Source organism: Tasmannia lanceolata, unplaced genomic scaffold (genome assembly GCF_043159265.1).
Source record: "Tasmannia lanceolata isolate RefF3 unplaced genomic scaffold, GAP_Taslan_0.1 ptg000015l, whole genome shotgun sequence".
NCBI lineage: Eukaryota > Viridiplantae > Streptophyta > Magnoliopsida > Canellales > Winteraceae > Tasmannia > Tasmannia lanceolata.
In genome coordinates, this window is record NW_027518692.1 from 56,475,974 (window position 1) to 56,493,026 (window position 17,053).

Consider the following 17,053-nt stretch of genomic DNA (forward strand, 5'->3'; position numbering starts at 1 on the left):
TGATTTTCGAGTAAAACTACAAAAAATAATGTTACTAAACCTTTGTAGTCAATTCACGAAGTCATATTGTCAACATGCTTGAAAGTTGAAAACCTTGCTTTAGTGTACTTTTCTTCTTTGCATTGATCCTCCTCGGACAGTAATTTTTTTACTCTCCACTGTCTGGACTGTGGTCTTCATCAATATGAATCGGATGACACGATCAAACAATAATAAAATATAATCTAAATCAATGACCACATATAATCAATCCAAGATCTGATCTTTAGACCACTAGATGTTTGTTAAAGGTGATCTGAAGATGGTGGCTTTCGTGGCCCTCGATAGGACATGTGGCTTGTCTCATACGCAAATTACTCGTAAAAAATAGTATATGTGAAAATGGGAAGTGATAAATCTGCCCCTTTTGATTACTTGGGACAACCAGAAGCGATGTATCAATGACCTCAGAGGGGCTGATGTACTTCACGTCAGAAGGATTCAATGGGGAGGGGCTGATGTACTCCAGAAGGATTCAATGTACTTCAAGTCAAAAGGATTCAATGACGAGGGACTGATGTACACTGCTGCTGGGTGTCCCAAGTAATCAAAAGGGGCGCATATATCACTTCCCTATGAAAATAGAGACTATAGTGACTTGCGGGTGTGGAAAATTGAGTGACCCGCGAGTTTTTTCACCACCTTTGACGTAAATTGGTGAACCACCGCATTTTCTTTTCAGTGGTTCACCACGCTTGATGTAAAATTTGTTTTATATTAATTTTTACAACATAAAACAAATTTTATGTTCATTTTTACGTCGAAAGAAACGGAAACTAAATAACAAAAAAAGTAATTGTTTTAGTACGCGAAGCCCCATGCAGTAGATATGTTGATGATATAACGGACTGAAATATCCATATGAAGGAAATCTGATCTGGAAACATAACAGCAATAGGGAGAAACCCAGAAGCCATTTGTCCCACCCAAGATTCACAAACCCAACTATCCATAGAGACCCACATGAACTGATTGTAAACTACAAACAGATCCACACACTAATCTCTGATACAGAACAAATCAAACACGCTCACAAAAAGCACATAAAATTCAGAGTAACAGAGACATCAAGCTGCCACCTCTTCTTCCTCCTCCTCTTCCTCTTCCTCATACTCTTCATCTGCGGTTGCATCCTGGTATTGTTGGTACTCTGCCACCAAATCATTCATGTTACTCTCAGCCTCTGTGAACTCCATCTCATCCATACCTTCTCCAGTGTACCAGTGCAAGAAAGCCTTCCTCCTGAACATAGCCGTGAACTGCTCGCTGACTCGACGGAACATCTCTTGAATTGACGTCGAGTTCCCGATAAATGTAGATGCCATTTTCAGCCCCTTAGGTGGGATGTCACAAACACTGGACTTTACATTGTTTGGTATCCATTCCACAAAGTAGGAAGAGTTTTTGTTCTGGACATTAATCATTTGTTCATCTACTTCTTTGGTGCTCATCTTCCCACGGAACATGGCCGATGCTGTGAGATAGCGACCATGTCGAGGTTCGGCAGCACACATCATGTTCTTTGAGTCCCACATCTGTTGTGTGAGCTCGGGGACAGTGAGTGCGCGGTACTGTTGGGAGCCTCTCGATGTTAAGGGTGCAAATCCAACCATGAAGAAGTGGAGTCGAGGGAATGGGATCAGGTTCACTGCAAGCTTTCGGAGATCTGAGTTCAGTTGGCCGGGGAATCGGAGACAACATGTGACACCGCTCATGGTGGCTGAGATTAGATGATTAAGATCACCAACTGCGGCAAGGAAAAGAAAAAGAATAGCGTACACATCAGATGATGGAGCGAAGAACCAATATGACTTTGATTACTGTTAACTTACCAACTTCTCCAAAAGCTTAAGCTGTTGGAGAAAGGCGTTATTTATCTTTTATACTTTAACACTCCCCTGCACGTGTGGCCCACTTGGCAAACACGTGGCACATGTGGTCCCACTTTGGGCCGATCATTGCATGTGGATTTTTGCTATCCGGAAGGTTTGAACTCAAGAACCTTGGCTCTGATACCATGTTAACTTACCAACTTCTCCAAATGCTTAAGCTGTTGGAGAAGAGCGTTATTTATCTTTTATACTTTAACAATTACTAAAAAAATGATTGTCCACTTGGTAAGTCTATTATTTGAAGCAGGCATAATGATCTGACATTTTACATAATTATCACTCCATTCCTTCTGACAATGGCAATCTTCTCTTTATGTTACACTTCTTTATTTAGATATTAATGTCTATTACAACTCCCTAGAAGCTGTCGAGGGCCAACCAGAGAAGTGCTAAATAAAGTGAGAGCCATTAACAAAATAAGGGAGTGCCGATAGCATTTCTACATGTATGAAAGGCCAAAATTCATTTCAAAACATGAAGGATATTTTTTTCAGGACACCAAAAGATTTTTTTTCTGGGTAACCAAAAAGAATGTTCACGGTTGTACTATTCATAAACGTGCCCAATTACACTTAGACTGAAGGCATCGACAATCCTATCTAATCTTCAAGACCATTTTTATAGTAAGAAACCCAAATAATCATTCCGGATGCAATATGAAAATTTCAGTCCATCTAAATTTTAAACCAAGGTTTTAACTTTTAAAGTAACAAAATTTACGGTACATATCTAGTATCTCAAAATCCAATAATCCATCAAACAGTATCACTCACACCAAACATTGTATCAAGACTCTATCTATGACATGGTCAAAGTTGGTATCAGACGAGATGATGAAGTAACAAGGGCAGAAAACTCAATAGACTGGTATTTGCATACCAATATAGCATTTTACAGAATTACTATAACAGAGCAACTAAACGGTGATGTGTGAACAATTCTAAAACAGGACACATTCTTTTTTTCAAAAACTTGGGTTGCATTCGGCAACCATTTTTAAAATGACTTTTAAAGATGTTCTCTTTATAAGATATGGAAAAACGAAAAAGCAGTTTGTTATCAATAAAGAGAATGCATTTATTTTGTTATTAGGTTTCTTAAATGCGATTATGCGACGCTTCGAATAATCTGACTAATGCGTTTTTCGGGCTTTACTCCTCTCCCTTGTCTTTTCTCCCTGCTCGTGCCTCTCTTCTCCTCCCAGACCTCTCTGCCGAGCAAGCTGATGATTTCAGGACAATCGTCCGACGACGGAAAGCCAAAGAAAGGTCCCTCTCTCCCTCTCTCTCTCTCTCTCTCTCTCTCTCTCTCTCTCTCTCTCTCTCTCTCCTGAAATCTTTCCAATGTGCCAGGTTCAGAGAAGGGAAAATATCTGGAGATGGTATTGACATAGGGTTTTCAGAAAGAAGTGGAAAGAGGGGAAGGTATTCACCACTGGAAGAGGAAATAGGATTTGTAAAATCGGATGGGGATTCCTCTGTTGAATTTTATTTCTGATCTGAGGTTGTGGTGTTCTTTTGTTGTTAGTGCAGATTTAGGGTTGGGGTTTGAAAAGTTTGGGATTTGATATCAGGCAGAAGAGAAGTGGTAGATAGATAGTGTTAGGGGTTTGAATGTTGATTTTAGTTTGAAAAATAAAAGGAAGATGGAAACGATGGGCATGACATATCTAGGATTCAAGAAGAGAGAAGAAAGGAGCAGGAGCTCATTTCTCTCACTGCAGCCACTTTTGATGCTAATCTGTACAGGGCAGCAACCACTTCGAGGGCTATATGAACTCGATCCCCGTCAAAGAAGACGGGGGAGTGAGAAGTCGGCAGGAAATTGGCGAGAGGCATGGATGGAGATGCTGATATTTTGGTTTTAAGATTCTCGGTGTGGATGGAGACGCTGATGGTTTTGGTTTTAAGATGCCACAGAAAATCATTGATAGGGAAGATGATTATAGGGAAGATGGTTAATGGAATAATCTCGCCTGATCTAAATGACGCTTGCAATGTGGGATAAAACACCCGATGTGTCAGTAAAGATGTTATGAGGGGGGAAGCATTAGAGAGAGAGAGAGAGAGAGAGAGAGAGAGAGAGAGATTGCAAACAAAAAGAAAGAGGATCGTGCTGGTCTGGTTGGAGCAGATGGCCGACTCACTATGGAGGACTCGGCATCACATAGATGGCACCTTGGTTGTAATGCCCCCCTCCGATGAGTCTGAGCCGATGCACATGGTTGCCACCGCAGCAGTTCTTGACGAAAGACCTAGCCGTTTCAGATTCCCAAGAGGTAATAGAGTTGGGGTTGCTCTTCTTCCAAAAGACCCAGCTGCTCTAGGTTCCCAAGAGGTCATGAAGTTGGGGTTGTTCTTCCTTCCAATAACAAAGGCATCCCTCTTGAGATTGGAAATGATAGAATTCTGATAGAAGCACCAGAGTTGCTGTCCTTGGTTTTGGTTCCATAGTTCAAAACTTAATTGAGGATGCCTAAGAGCTGCAATCCCGACACCACCAACGGCAGTCGCTGATGCCTCTCAAGACAGAGCTCAACCAAAGACAGGCACATGAGTGTGAGATCCTAATTACAAATTTACAACAGAGGAAGGTTCAATTGGAGGTTTTGGGTCTCATGTATCTGACTTTATAAGCTTGAATGGTCTTTTAGATGGACATCTCAAGTTGAGATCAATGGTTCATCCAGACAGATCATTGACCTTGGATCCTCCAAAAGATCTAATTGAATAAGCTGGGCAGTCTTCAAGGCACATACCTGCAACGGTTTTGCCTCTGTTGGGTAGGTCCAAGGAAGCTCTACAGCTCAAGTGATTAAGGGAAATCAGTTCCAAATATAGGAAGTAGAAACTTATATCCAAGCTATAAATCTATACACGTCTCATTTGGACTTTTGCAAGGAGCTTTGGATTTTATCTTATGAGGATCAAAGGAAGGGTTTGTTTGTTGCCTTCGGACAGACTAAAAAATGAATTTTGATTCTTGATTCCAGAATGAGAATCAACAGAATGATTACCAAATGCAACCTTGGTATATTAAGGCCATTTCTACCAGAGATTAGCTGAACTGGAGATGTGTAGTAAGGCTCATCATGAAAAGAAATTTGCTAAACTGGAAAGAGAATAAAATTATTAAAATCTTTTGTCGTACATGAAATCCAATCCATTTATTACTGGTGATAAACATTAAAAAATATAATTAACTTTAGTGCATGAAAATTTAACTCACATGTAGGAGTGGTGAGCTTAAGAGTACGGAAGCAGATATCATAGAGAGCCTCATTATCAAGAACCATGCATTCATCAGCATTTTCAACAAGTTGGTGAACAGAAAGGGTGGCATTGTATGGCTCCACAACTGTGTCAGAGACCTTTGGAGAGGGGAAAACAGAAAAGGTTAGCATCATGCGATCGGGGTACTCCTCCCTGATCTTGGAGATGAGAAGAGTGCCCATTCCAGATCCAGTACCTCCACCCAAAGAATGGCATACTTGGAAGCCTGTCAAAAAGTTCAGAAAATAAAAATAAACAACAATGGAGTATTATGGAATGCAGTAATGACAACTTCTACAGTGGCCTTAAAACAAGCAGAAAATAAATGATGAACAATGAGGTTAAAGCGAGTTTGCAGAAATGATAATGACAGACAGAAATATTCATGGAAAAAACAACGGAAAAGAGGAAGTTTTGTGGCAAATAATGCTGAACTTCTTGGTGAATCAAATGGGTTTTCACTAACGAAGTAATTACCTCAAATTCCCCCTAAGATAATTTCTCTACTGCAGTTCAATGTATAATGAAAACAAAATGTTTAATAATAACATTCTAAGTTAAGAGGAGTGCTAGGACGACCAAGGGTTGCATGTGCTTGGTCAGCTGCCTGGCCTAGGTGCACAGCACGCAGGCAGTAAATATTCGAGCTGTGACAACCTCCCTGAGCATCCTCATAGCATTTCCCTCTTATAGTCATGATTTCAAGGTTCAACATTTGATTCAAGTTATTTCAGACAGATAGAGAACAAAAGGAGCTTATCTTGATGCTAGAGGCACCAAGTATTCAGATGTGGTCAAAATTTGATTGAAGAAGTTTAGAGATTCAGTAGATTGGGCTGATAAAGAAGGGGTCTTATGTTGGAGTGATGCTTTTCTACAGGATCTTGATAGGTGGATGAGCTCACTCCCCTATAGATGATCTATGGGCATCATTGATAATGAACTTTTTTGCTCAGAAGGCAACAAAGAACAGCTGGTCACAGTGGGCAAACATTGGTTTAGCTAAGACTCATCCATTGCATTTAGGTCATTTTTCTCCGGATGCAGCGATAAATTTGTTGTATTTTCGCACACCCCACATGACGTAATCAAGCTTATCTTCAAAAGCAGATAAAGAAGGGGTCTTATGTTGGAGTGATGGTTTTCTACAGGATCTAGATAAGTGGATGAGCTCACTCCCCTATAGATGATCTATGGGCATCAATGATAATGAGCGTTTTTGCTCAGAAGGCAACAAAGAACAGCTGGTCACAGTGAGCAAACATTGGTTTAGCTAAGACTCATCCATTGCATTTAGGTCATTTTTCTCCGGATGCGGCGATAAATAATTTGTATTTTCGCCCACCCCACATGATGTAATCAAGCTTATCTTCGAAAGCACAAACAGAGGGGAATCACCAATGGGAGGGTTTCAGTGTGAATTATAAAGGTCCTTCATCAAGCATTGCTAACAAAGAAGCTGGGTGTTCAGCAGAGAATAAACAAGATCTGATCGTTTGAGAAAATCATGGATTAGCCTATGCCCTAGGGGCTATTTTGGATCGAAATGTCAGAGTGTTCATAACAGCAAACAGAAGCCAAAATCAAAAGAAAAATAAAATGAAAAGAATAGGCCAGAATCAGAACAAGAAAATGAAGAGACACTGAAATTCGAAGTTCCTAACACCAAACCAAACTGTATTCACAAGACAAGTTTCCAAAATCAAGGCCCTGAAAGAAACGGAAAAGGACGAAAAAGAGATCAAAGAACAACAAATGTATAGCAGGAACAGAAAGGCAACTTCATCTCTTCTCTTGATCCCTCATTTTTTGAACATAATACTTGTTCACCCCTTTTCCATGTATCTTTCTCTCCCAAGGTTGAGGGCATAAAAGAAGTTGAAGAGGAAGAAGTTTGGTGGACAAACAGGAATCTAAAATGTTGGCATAGTGGGTCTGGGGCTAATCTGGTGGGAATTTGCGATGGTAGCTCTAGTGGGTTCCTCTGGTGGAGTTTGAGAAGAAGGTAATTGTTCTCGGTGGGCTACTGGGGCTAATCTGGTTTCTTTAGGGGAGGGTCTGAGTTTTTATGGGGCGGAAAAACCTGTGGCGACGGGAGCAAATCTGGTTCCGTTGAGTACTTCAGGTGATGCTAGTGTGAGAGATCTAAATCGGAGGGCCCCCCAACTCAGAGGGGGTTTGGTCCTTTGTAAAGAGTAGGAAAGGAAGAAGATTAGAAAATGTTTCCCGGAGAAGAAGGCTTGGGTTTATGGGGGATTGGAGAGGTTGTAGGTGTGGGTTTAGAAACTTCCGTAAAAGGTTGATGTGCTGGGAATGCAAAAAGTTTTGGTCCAGTTTGGATTTCAACTTCCTTTCTCAGTTTGCTGGGAAATCGGTAGGTGTAGGAATCTCTGATAATTTGGGGAAGAATCCAGTGGAGCCTAGAAAGGAGAAGGTCTATCCTTTAACTTCGGAAGGAGTGGCTTTTAACATTGAGGTGGTTCCTCTCAAATCCATTAGTAATGCAGATATGGGTATCTGGGGAAAGATTAGAGAGGCGTGGTCTGGTGATTTGGGGGCCCTGGAGAAGTGGCTTACTCGTAAGAGTAGAGTCTTTGTTCAAGTGGTGGTTTATAAGATTTCTGAGTTGGAGGTGTTGATTGCCCCTCCAATGGGGATTAACAGATCTCAGCTTATGATGGACTAGAAGAATGCTGTTAATTCACTGTTTGTTGAGATTCTAATGTGGGGTGCAAAATTCCCAAAGGAGGGATGCCCTATCTGGTGGAGTATTTCAGGGGTTTCCCCTGAACCATGGTGTGAGGATAATTTTAAGAGAATTGGTGAAAAAATCGGAAGGGTCGTTGAATGTGATCCTTCTTGTTATGCTGGAAGTGGTTACGGTTCTGCTCGTATTTTAGTAATTTCTAATGGAGAAGTGGACAATGAATTGTCGATTCAAGTTTCTCTGGATAGAGCTATCAGGTGGGTCTTTGCTCAAAAAGAGGAAAGTGAAGGTGAAGATAGCGTTGATGGAGATTCTGAGGATTCCGAGAATTTTAATGTACAGAGGAAAGAAGAGGATGGGGATTTCTTGTTGAATGAAGGGGAGGAAACTGGCCTGCCTCTGTTCTCACAGAGGGTATCTTTGGCGGAGGAGCAGGACATCTTGGTTTGAGGATGGAAGAGCCGGTGGCGCAAGCGCACGATAGTCTTCAGTCTAATCATGCGCTGCATGGGGCGCATGTTAACCCGTCTCCAGGTGGCGGTCATTTTGAATTTCAAAATTCTGGGTCTCCTGTAGGTTACAGGTGGCGAAGCGTTTGTGGTTTAGCCAGTTCTGCAGCTGCGGTGGTGGACCCCTCAGCTTCTATTAATAATTTCTTTGACATTTATTCAGCGTTATCTCCGAGGACCAGTAGACAGCTGGAGACTTCAAATATTTTAATAGAGGAATCTGTGGAGGTGGGCCCGTCTTTCTCTTCTCATCGCGAGATCGATGGTTGTGAGTGGGCTTGGACCTCTTTATCTGCTGATTCTTTTTATGGGCCTAGGGGTTGGGTTGGCCCGGAGGATATTGTTGGGCCTGAGTTTCAACCTCTCAATAAATCTGGTTTTCTCTTCAGCCCTCTTCAATTTCGGTCCTTTGGTCGATTTAGGGAGTCTTTCTTTTATTCGCCTGGAGAAGTGTCCTTGGTATCAGTTTTTTTATCTGAATCTTCTGAACATTTCTCTTCTTCTTTATCGGTGGGGAGTTCGGATCATGCTTCAATGAATAAAGATGGCAGGAGGAAGAGTCTTCATGAAAGATTTATTTCGAGTGGAATTGTTTCTCGATTGGATTTCAATGAAGTTTGGGAGAGGGAGGCTGGTGGGGAGGAAGAACCCATTATGGTGTGTGGGTCATTGGAAAGGTGGCCTTCCCGCGAAGATCTGGTTGCGAATGTTTCTGAAGCCTGGAATGTTTCTAAGATCAGTTGTCGCGGTTCTCGTGTTATTATTTCTGGTGGCTCTAAGAAGGTGTTGATTGATCTTTGTGGTTCATTTGGTTTCGTGCGGTCTAATATCGGGCCTCATAGGGAGTTTTCCTTTGGTAATTTAGTTGAGATTTCAGTGGAGAGCTCCTTTTCAGACTTGTATCTGAGTTTTGCAGAAAGGTGGGATCGACTCACTCGGTAGCGGGTGAGCTAGTAGGATCTTTGGAAGTTCTTCAGTCTTTCAAGGGAGGCTATCAGGGGCCTTCTTTAAGGCAGAGTTCTGTTTTGAAAGAGATTCATGGTGTTCAGAATTGGGTTCCTGAAAGTGAATTTATGGGGGGGATCAGATGGTGGGAATGTTGCAGTTTTGAATTCGTCGGATGGTAATCATTGCAAGGAGCAGTGGGAGGGGTCTCGAGAGGAGGTTTCTGATTTTATGGTTTATCATACTTTGAGAGTCAGCAAGAAATTGGGCTTGATATATGCGGGCCCTGAGGAAGAGTTTAGATCTCAGATTAAGTCTGCTGAACTAAGAGACTCCGAAAGTATTGTTTTTTCACCTAATATCTCAGAGGTCAGTTCGAGGAGGAAAAAGCGGGAATTGCTCAGGTTAAAATCGAATACTAACTATGATTCTGGGTCATGAGGGAAGGTTTTCTGTGCGAAGGTGAAAGGGCAGATTTCTAATGATAAGAAGGGGAAGAGCATTAACAATAAGGTGATATCATGAAGATAATTTCTTGGAATATAAATGGTTTGGGGTCTCAGGAAAGGAGAATTCAGGCGAAGGAGATGATCAAGTCATCGAATCCAGATCTTTTCTGTGTTCAAGAAACAAAGATGGAGTCTATCAACAGATCTGATGTGAGAAGCATGGGAGTTAAAGTTGAGTGGGATTTTGTGTTCTTAGCTTTGATTGGGGCCTCTGGAGGTATTTGGATTGCTTGGGATAATGTCAAGTGGAGAAATCGGGAAGAGTGGGGGGGGGGGAATTTTCTATCTCTGTGTCTTTTTGAAAAGTGGAAGATAATTCTTTGTGGCTCTTTTCTGGAGTATATGGTCCTGTTCTTCGAGATGAAAATGGTCTTTTGTGGGAGGAGTTGGGAAAGGTTAGAGCTATCTGCCCTCACCCTTGGTGTATTGGGGGAGACTTCAATGAAATCAAGGAAGTTGGAAATAGGTTGGGATGTCAGAGAGTAAGCCAAAATATGAGTGCTTTTTCTGACTTTATTTCTGATTTTGAGTTGGTGGATTTACCCTTGTTAGGAGCCTCTTTTACGTGGTCTAGAGGGCAGAGTCGAAGTAGACTTGATCGATTTTTAGTTTCTGGTGAGTGGGTGGATCTACTTCCGGATGTTCTTCAGAAGGCTTTAGCTCATTCGGTGTCCGATCATTGTCCTATTCTTTTGGATCCCAGGTTGGAATCTTGGGGCTCTCCTCCTTTTAGGTTTGAGATAGCTTGGCTGGGCCTTCCTCAAATGGAGGAAAGATTAGGAGGTTGGTGGGTTTCCTGTCTATCGGTGGGTCCGGCTGATGTGGTGATTGGTAACAAGTTGAGGCATGTGAAGAAGAAGTTCAAAGAATGGGTGAAGGAGCGGAAGGAGATTTCTCATGGGAGGAAGCAATGGTTGGAAAATCGAATGTTAGAGTCGAATGCTCTAGGGGAGTGTGGCTTGAGTTCGGATGAAGATTGGAAGGAGCTAGGGAGGGTGAAACAAGAGCATAAAGGGTTGCCTCTTCATGATGAAATAACTTGGTGATAAAAATCCAGAGTGAAGTGGCTTGTAGAGGGGGATAAAAATACAGCATATTTTCATGCTATGGCTAGTGCGCGTAGGAGGAGGAATAGAATAGAATCATTGATTGTGGATGGGATTAGGGTGTCTAGCAAGGAGGATATTTCTAAGGAGATTCTTGACTTCTACATGTCCCTGTACTCTTCTGAAGGAGTTCTTCGTCCCATTCCTAAAGAGGTTTCTTTTGGCAACTTAAGTTTGGAGGATAATGCTAAGCTGGAAGCTCCCTTTTTGGAGGAGGAAATTGAGAAAGCCTTGTTTTCTTTAGCAAGAGATAAAGCTCCTGGCCCTGATGGCTTTTGTCTTGCTTTCTTTCAGGCTTGTTGGGCGTATGTTAAGGATGATATTATGCGATTCTTTAAGGAGTTCTATGATAGACTGATTCTTGACCGAGGTATTGGTGCTACTTTCATCTCCTTGATTCCTAAGGTGGAGGGGGCATCGAAGGTGGCGTAGTTTCGGCCGATTAGCTTGGTGGGTTGTCTTTATAAAGTGTTGGCTAAAGTTTTGGCGGATCGGCTCAAATTGGTTCTTTCTTCAATTATTTCGGATAGTCAAAAGGCAGATCCTAGATTGTTCTCTTGTTGCAAATGAAGCAATAGATTCATATATGAGAAGCGGTAAGTGTGGGGTTTTGTGTAAATTAGATATGGAAAAGCCTATGATAGGGTGGATTGGGATTGTTTGGATTATCTCCTAGGGAGGATGGGTTTTGGTAATCGGTGGAGAGAGTGGATTAGAATTGTATTTCATCAGCCTGGTTTTTTGTCCTTATTAATGGCTCCCCTAAAGGTTTCTTCAAATCTTCTAGGGGGCTGAGACAGGGGGATCCTTTATCTCCTTTTCTCTTCGGGATTGTTGCGGAGACCATTAGCAGATTGATGCAAAAAGGAAGTGGTTTGGGATTGTTTGAAGGATTTCTTATTGGGAGGGATAGAGTGGAGGTTTCGCTCTTACAGTTTGTAGATGACACTCTTCTATTTTGTGCTCCTGAAGTTTCTCAGATTTTGAATCTTAAGGCGGTCTTAAGATGTTATGAGTTGGTCTTAGGTCAAAGATCCAATTTTTCAAAATCAAGGCTATATGCAATTAATTTATCTTCGAATGTAGCATCTGGTTTTGCGAAGATTTTGGGTTGTGCTTTGGAGTCTTTGCATGCGTCATATCTTCGCCTTCCGTTGGGGGTGGGAAGACCGAACAAGAATCTATGGAATCCAATTGTTCACCGAATAGAGAGGAGATTGGAATCGTGGAAGCGCAATCTGGTCTCTAAAGGAGGGAGGTTGGTTCTAATCAAGGTAGTATTATCTAATATTCCAATTTATTTCCTTTCCACGTATAAGTGCAAGGCGAGTGTGGTTCTGAGAATAGAGCAAATTCAACGTAGATTCCTTTGGGGAGGCACAAGCAATAAGGGAGGGATTCCATTGGTGAAATGGGATTTCGTTTATTTGCCGATAAAGAATGGAGGTTTGGGTATTAGGAGAGTTAAGGGTTTCAATCATGCCCTTTTGGGAAAGTGGCTTTGGAGGTTTGGGGTGGAGCAATATTCCTTGTGGATGAAGGTGATTGGGAGCAAGTACGGTTTTAGGGAGGGGTGGTGGTGCTCTGCTGATGAATATAGGCCGAAAGGGTTGACAGTATGGCGTGATATTTTGAAGGTTGATCATGAGTTTAGTAAAGGCATTCGCTTCAAAGTCTATGTGGGCGATCGGATTCGTTTTTGGTCAGATGCTTGGTGCTCGGTTGTGCCTCTCAGGGAGCTTTTTCCTGCACTAGTTTTGGTTTCTTCCCAAAAGGAGGCCTTTGTTGCGGAGTGTTTTGAAAGGGTAAATATGAAAGTGGTTTGGATTCCAAAGTTCAGAAGAGGTTTCTTTGACAGAGAACTGGATTCAATCCAACAGATGTATGAACTGATTGAAGGGTGTTATATCAAAAGGAGTGGGGTTGATAAAAGAATGTGGGTTTGGAGCACATCTGGATTTTGTTTTGGTTAAATCTTTTTACTTTCACTTAGTGCCTAGTGTTGCAGCTTCTCTGCCATCCAAGATTTGGAAGTTCCATTGCCCTCCTAGGGTGGGTTTTTTTGGGTGGGCTGTTTGTTGTGGGCGTATCCAGACTATTGAATTCCTAAGAAGGAGAGGAATGTGGTTGGTGGATCATTAAGCTTTGTGTTTATCAGACTCAGATGGAGAGTCCATCGATCATATGTTTATTCATTGCAAGGTTGCGAGAGAGGTATAGGGTCTTATTCTATCGCACTTTGGTTTGTGCTGGGTGTTCCCTAGATCCATTTCAGATAAGGGTGTCAATTTTGGCTCGGGCTCGGAAGCTCGCTCGAGCTCGGCTCAAAAAAAGCTCGGCTCGAATCCTTAACGAGCCAAGCCGAGCCCGATTTAGGCCAGGCTCGGCTAGGCTCGACTCGGCTCGTTAAGAATTTAATATATTTAAATATATATATTATATATTAATATATACACTAAAAGGGTTGTCAAGGGAGTGAACGGGGGAGGCAAAATATGTCACTTCATTTTTGGAACCCCATTTGTTACTTGGACCACGCCCCATAGTGTAAAAAAAGTAGTCAAATTACACTAGATAGGGCTGTCCAGGGAAGATGAGGGGTGTGAACTTAATATAACCCGAGCTCGGTAAGGCTCGCGAGCCTGACCGAGCCGAGCCTAGCCCGAGCCCGAGCCGAGCTTTTGAGCTTAACGAGCCGAGCCGAGCCGAGCCTGGCCAAGCTCGGCTCGGCTCGGCTCGTTTACACCCCTAATTTCAGATTTGATTAAGAGTTGGGAGTTGTGTCTGTGGAAAAAGAAGGGAAAGGTGCTATGGAAGATTTGTCTTTTGGCCACTTGGTGGGTCATATGGAAAGAAAGAAACTCTAGGGTGTTTGAAGGGGTGGCTAAATCTCCTTATTGCTTGTATGTCAAGATTATAGATGCTTCTATTCTTTGGGCTAGAAGTCTTCCTCTTTTTAGATTTGTTTCGGCATTTGATCTTTGAGAAGGGAGGCAGATAATTTGCAATGAAGGGGAGCGCAAAGTCCAAATAAATAAACAGTGGGAAGCCCCTCATGCAGATTTGGTGAAATTGAATTTTGATGGTCTGTGCTTAGGCAATCCAGGATCAGCTGGAATTGGAGGCTTGTGCAGAGATTCCATGGGTGAGGTTTTATGGGCGTATTCTAGACCTATTGGAATTACTGATTCAAATGAGGCGGAGGTGAGGGCGGCTTATTGTGGTATCAAGCATCTGGATAGTGAATTTTATGACAAGGTTATTGTGGAAGGCGATTCTTCAAATGTTATCTGCTGGCTATGGGGAGCTGCTCCCCCGTGGAGATTCCTTTCTTTCTTTGAGTAGATTTCAGATTTAGTGCTAGGTTCTTCTATTGTTTTTAAGCATGTAAGGAGGTCTCCTAATAGTGAAGCAGATTCCCTAGCAAGGGCGGGTGTGTTTAGGTTGGGTTTGGAATTGTTTGACTTCCTTTCGCCTGGATTTTGTTTGCTTTTTTTTTTGTTTGTTGTAATCTTTAAGGACCAGTTCTTTCTTTAATATATATTTTATGTTGCCATTTCAAAAAAAAAAGGAACAGAAAGGCATCCACCAATACTTTGAAATCTAAGAAAAGGAAAACGAAATCTCTGATCAAGAAAGAAACTAAGACCCAAAATAAAAATGCACAAAGGAATTGAAGAAAGAAAGAAAAGAACCATCTAAAATTGGAAAAGTTCAAATCTTTTCTAGAAAAAAAAAACAAGAAAACGCAGAAAATTTACATTGCAATCTCATATCAAGAAAATAAAAAATAAAAAAAATCCCAAATCCAACAAAAAATCTCAGACGATGACCACCAAAAAACCAAAATCAAATAGTTGAGCATCAGAGCATGAATCAAAATCCAGAAACACAAATGTAGAAAGTGGAGAGAGAGGGAGAGAGAGAGAGAGAGAGAGAGATCAACGGCATTTCATTTATAAAAAAAACGAAAAAAATAAACCCTAACTTCTTAATCAACAATCCTAGAAAAAAAAAAAAAAAACTAAAATCTAAACAATCCAATCAAGAAATAAGAAACAAAAAATCCGAAATTCAACAAAATATCTTAGATCATGACCACAAAAAAACAAAAACAAAAAATAATAATTGACCAACAGATCATGAATCAAAACCCAGAAACACAAATCTAGAGAGAGAGAGGGAGAGGGAGAGAGAGAGAGAGAGAGATCAACAGAATTTAATTTATTAAAAAAAAAAAACCAAAACCCTAATTTCTTAACCGACATTCCAAGAAAACAAGAAAAAAAAACCCTAATTTTCATGTTATACAAACCTTGCAAGCAATCGCAATTCTCAGCCTCTTTCCTCACAACATCAAGAACAGAATCAATAAGTTCCGCTCCTTCCGTATAATGCCCTTTCGCCCAATTGTTTCCAGCACCGGACTGTCCGAAAACGAAGTTATCGGGCCTGAAAATCTGACCGAAAGGTCCAGACCGGACCGAGTCCATGGTACCAGGCTCAAGATCCATGAGAACAGCCCTAGGCACGTATCGTCCACCACTGGCCTCGTTGTAATAGACATTGATTCTCTCGAGCTGGAGTTCGGACTCTCCCGTGGATTGTCCCGTGTGATCGATCCCGTGCTCGTCACAGATCACTTCCCAGAATTTGGCTCCGATTTGGTTCCCACATTGCCCGCCTTGAATGTGAAGGATTTCTCGCATTTTAGGGTTTGTTTGGATGGACGGAAAATCAGAGGTTGAGAGAGAGAGAGAGAGAGAGAGAGAGAGAGATATAACTTTATTGGGATATTTTGGGCTTTATTGGGGAATGGGGAAGACCGGAAACTGAAAAGCGGTTTTTGGGGACAAAAATTCTGCTGGGTTTGTTCTTACTTGGTGGTGGGGAGATGGGATTTGCTAGGGACAAGGCATTTCGTGCTTGGGCTGTTGCATGTGAGAGAAGCCACCCAGGCTCACATTTTGTCTTATTCATTTATTCATCTGAGGTGGCTGCCCTCACATGCAACAGCCCATCCGCCCTAGCAAATCCCAGGATTTTGATATTCTGGATCGGGGGACTTGTCAAAAATTGTGGCCTCGCCCTGATTTCATCCTTTTGCAAGATATTGGAGGAGGGATTTGCTAGGGTCCATCGCAGAAGGCATTTCGCGAGCCGACTGTTGCAATAGAGAGCAGCCACATATCCTCACGTTTTAATAGATTTTGTCTTTTTCATTTAATTCGTTTGAGGTGGCTGAACTCTCATGCAACAGCCAGCGATGTTGCCTATCAAATCCCTCGTATACACTTTTTAAAATTTTCAAGATTCTAAAGAAGAGGGAAATGATATCAGCACTAGCACAACCGTGTTTTAATAATTGCACATACTAATCTTGTCTTCTATTATTTAAAGAGCTGTCAAAGGTGATTGCAGTTCCCAGAAAGCTCTCAGAAGCCCATTAAAAAATAAAAGACAAGCTGAGTTTGTGCAATTATTAAAACATGGTTGTGCTGAGATCATTTCTCAAAGAAAACTATGACATTATCATCACAACCATGTTTTGATAATGCCACAAACTCATCTTGTCTTTTATTATTTAATGGGCCTGTGAAAGGTTATTGCAGTTCCCAAAAAGCTCTCTCAATAAAATTTAGAAAGAACGCACAAGGTGAGTTTGTGTCATTGCTAAGCACTCCAAAGTTGGAGAAATGTTCTTCGGCTAGGGCTGTTAACATATCATGTGTTAAGTATCTTTCAGCCTTTAATTTTTTGAGATTATGGCTTAGGATTAGATCTATCTATTATCTATCTACTAGTTGGATTAGAATTATCTCTTAGATTCTTAGCTATTTCATTGCTTTGGATAGTTGCTTTAGGAGTCCATATTGGTTTGGAGTCTTGTTCCTATTTTCATGGAGTTGAGCGGTGCATGAAATGTGTATTTAAGCCAAAGGCGGAATTGATCCTTCCCTCGAAGTAGATGAAGAGGCCGAATCTCCCCTCTAAGAAGATCAATTTTGTTACGAGCCGAATAGGTTCGTAACATCATGCTATGTGGTGAACAAGTCACCTACTATTTTTCTTGA

At 41.6% G+C, this 17,053-nt stretch overlaps 1 protein-coding gene across 1 annotated transcript; it reads right to left on the bottom strand.

The window, feature by feature from the left end:
• Window positions 1-869: 869 nt before the first annotated feature.
• LOC143892569 (tubulin beta-7 chain-like) lies at window positions 870-15,938 on the bottom strand. The gene is made up of 3 exons (XM_077397288.1): window positions 15,295-15,938; window positions 5,160-5,429; window positions 870-1,786 (listed from the first exon to the last, which is right to left on the bottom strand). Exons 1-3 carry the CDS (start codon window positions 15,686-15,688, stop codon window positions 1,107-1,109), a joined length of 1,344 nt encoding a protein of 447 aa, XP_077253403.1. The 5' UTR covers window positions 15,689-15,938; the 3' UTR covers window positions 870-1,106.
• Window positions 15,939-17,053: the final 1,115 nt, after the last annotated feature.

Excerpts from the sequence above, each read along its gene's own strand:
- LOC143892569 (XM_077397288.1), bottom strand. The coding sequence starts at position 15,688 with ATGCGAGAAATCCTTCACATTCAAGGCGGGCAATGTGGGAACCAAATC. Across the intron at positions 5,430-15,294 it reads GAATTGCGATTGCTTGCAAG|GCTTCCAAGTATGCCATTCT; the intron begins GTTTGTATAACA and ends ACTTTTTGACAG. Across the intron at positions 1,787-5,159 it reads TAAGCTCACCACTCCTACAT|TTGGTGATCTTAATCATCTA; the intron begins GTGAGTTAAATT and ends TCCTTGCCGCAG.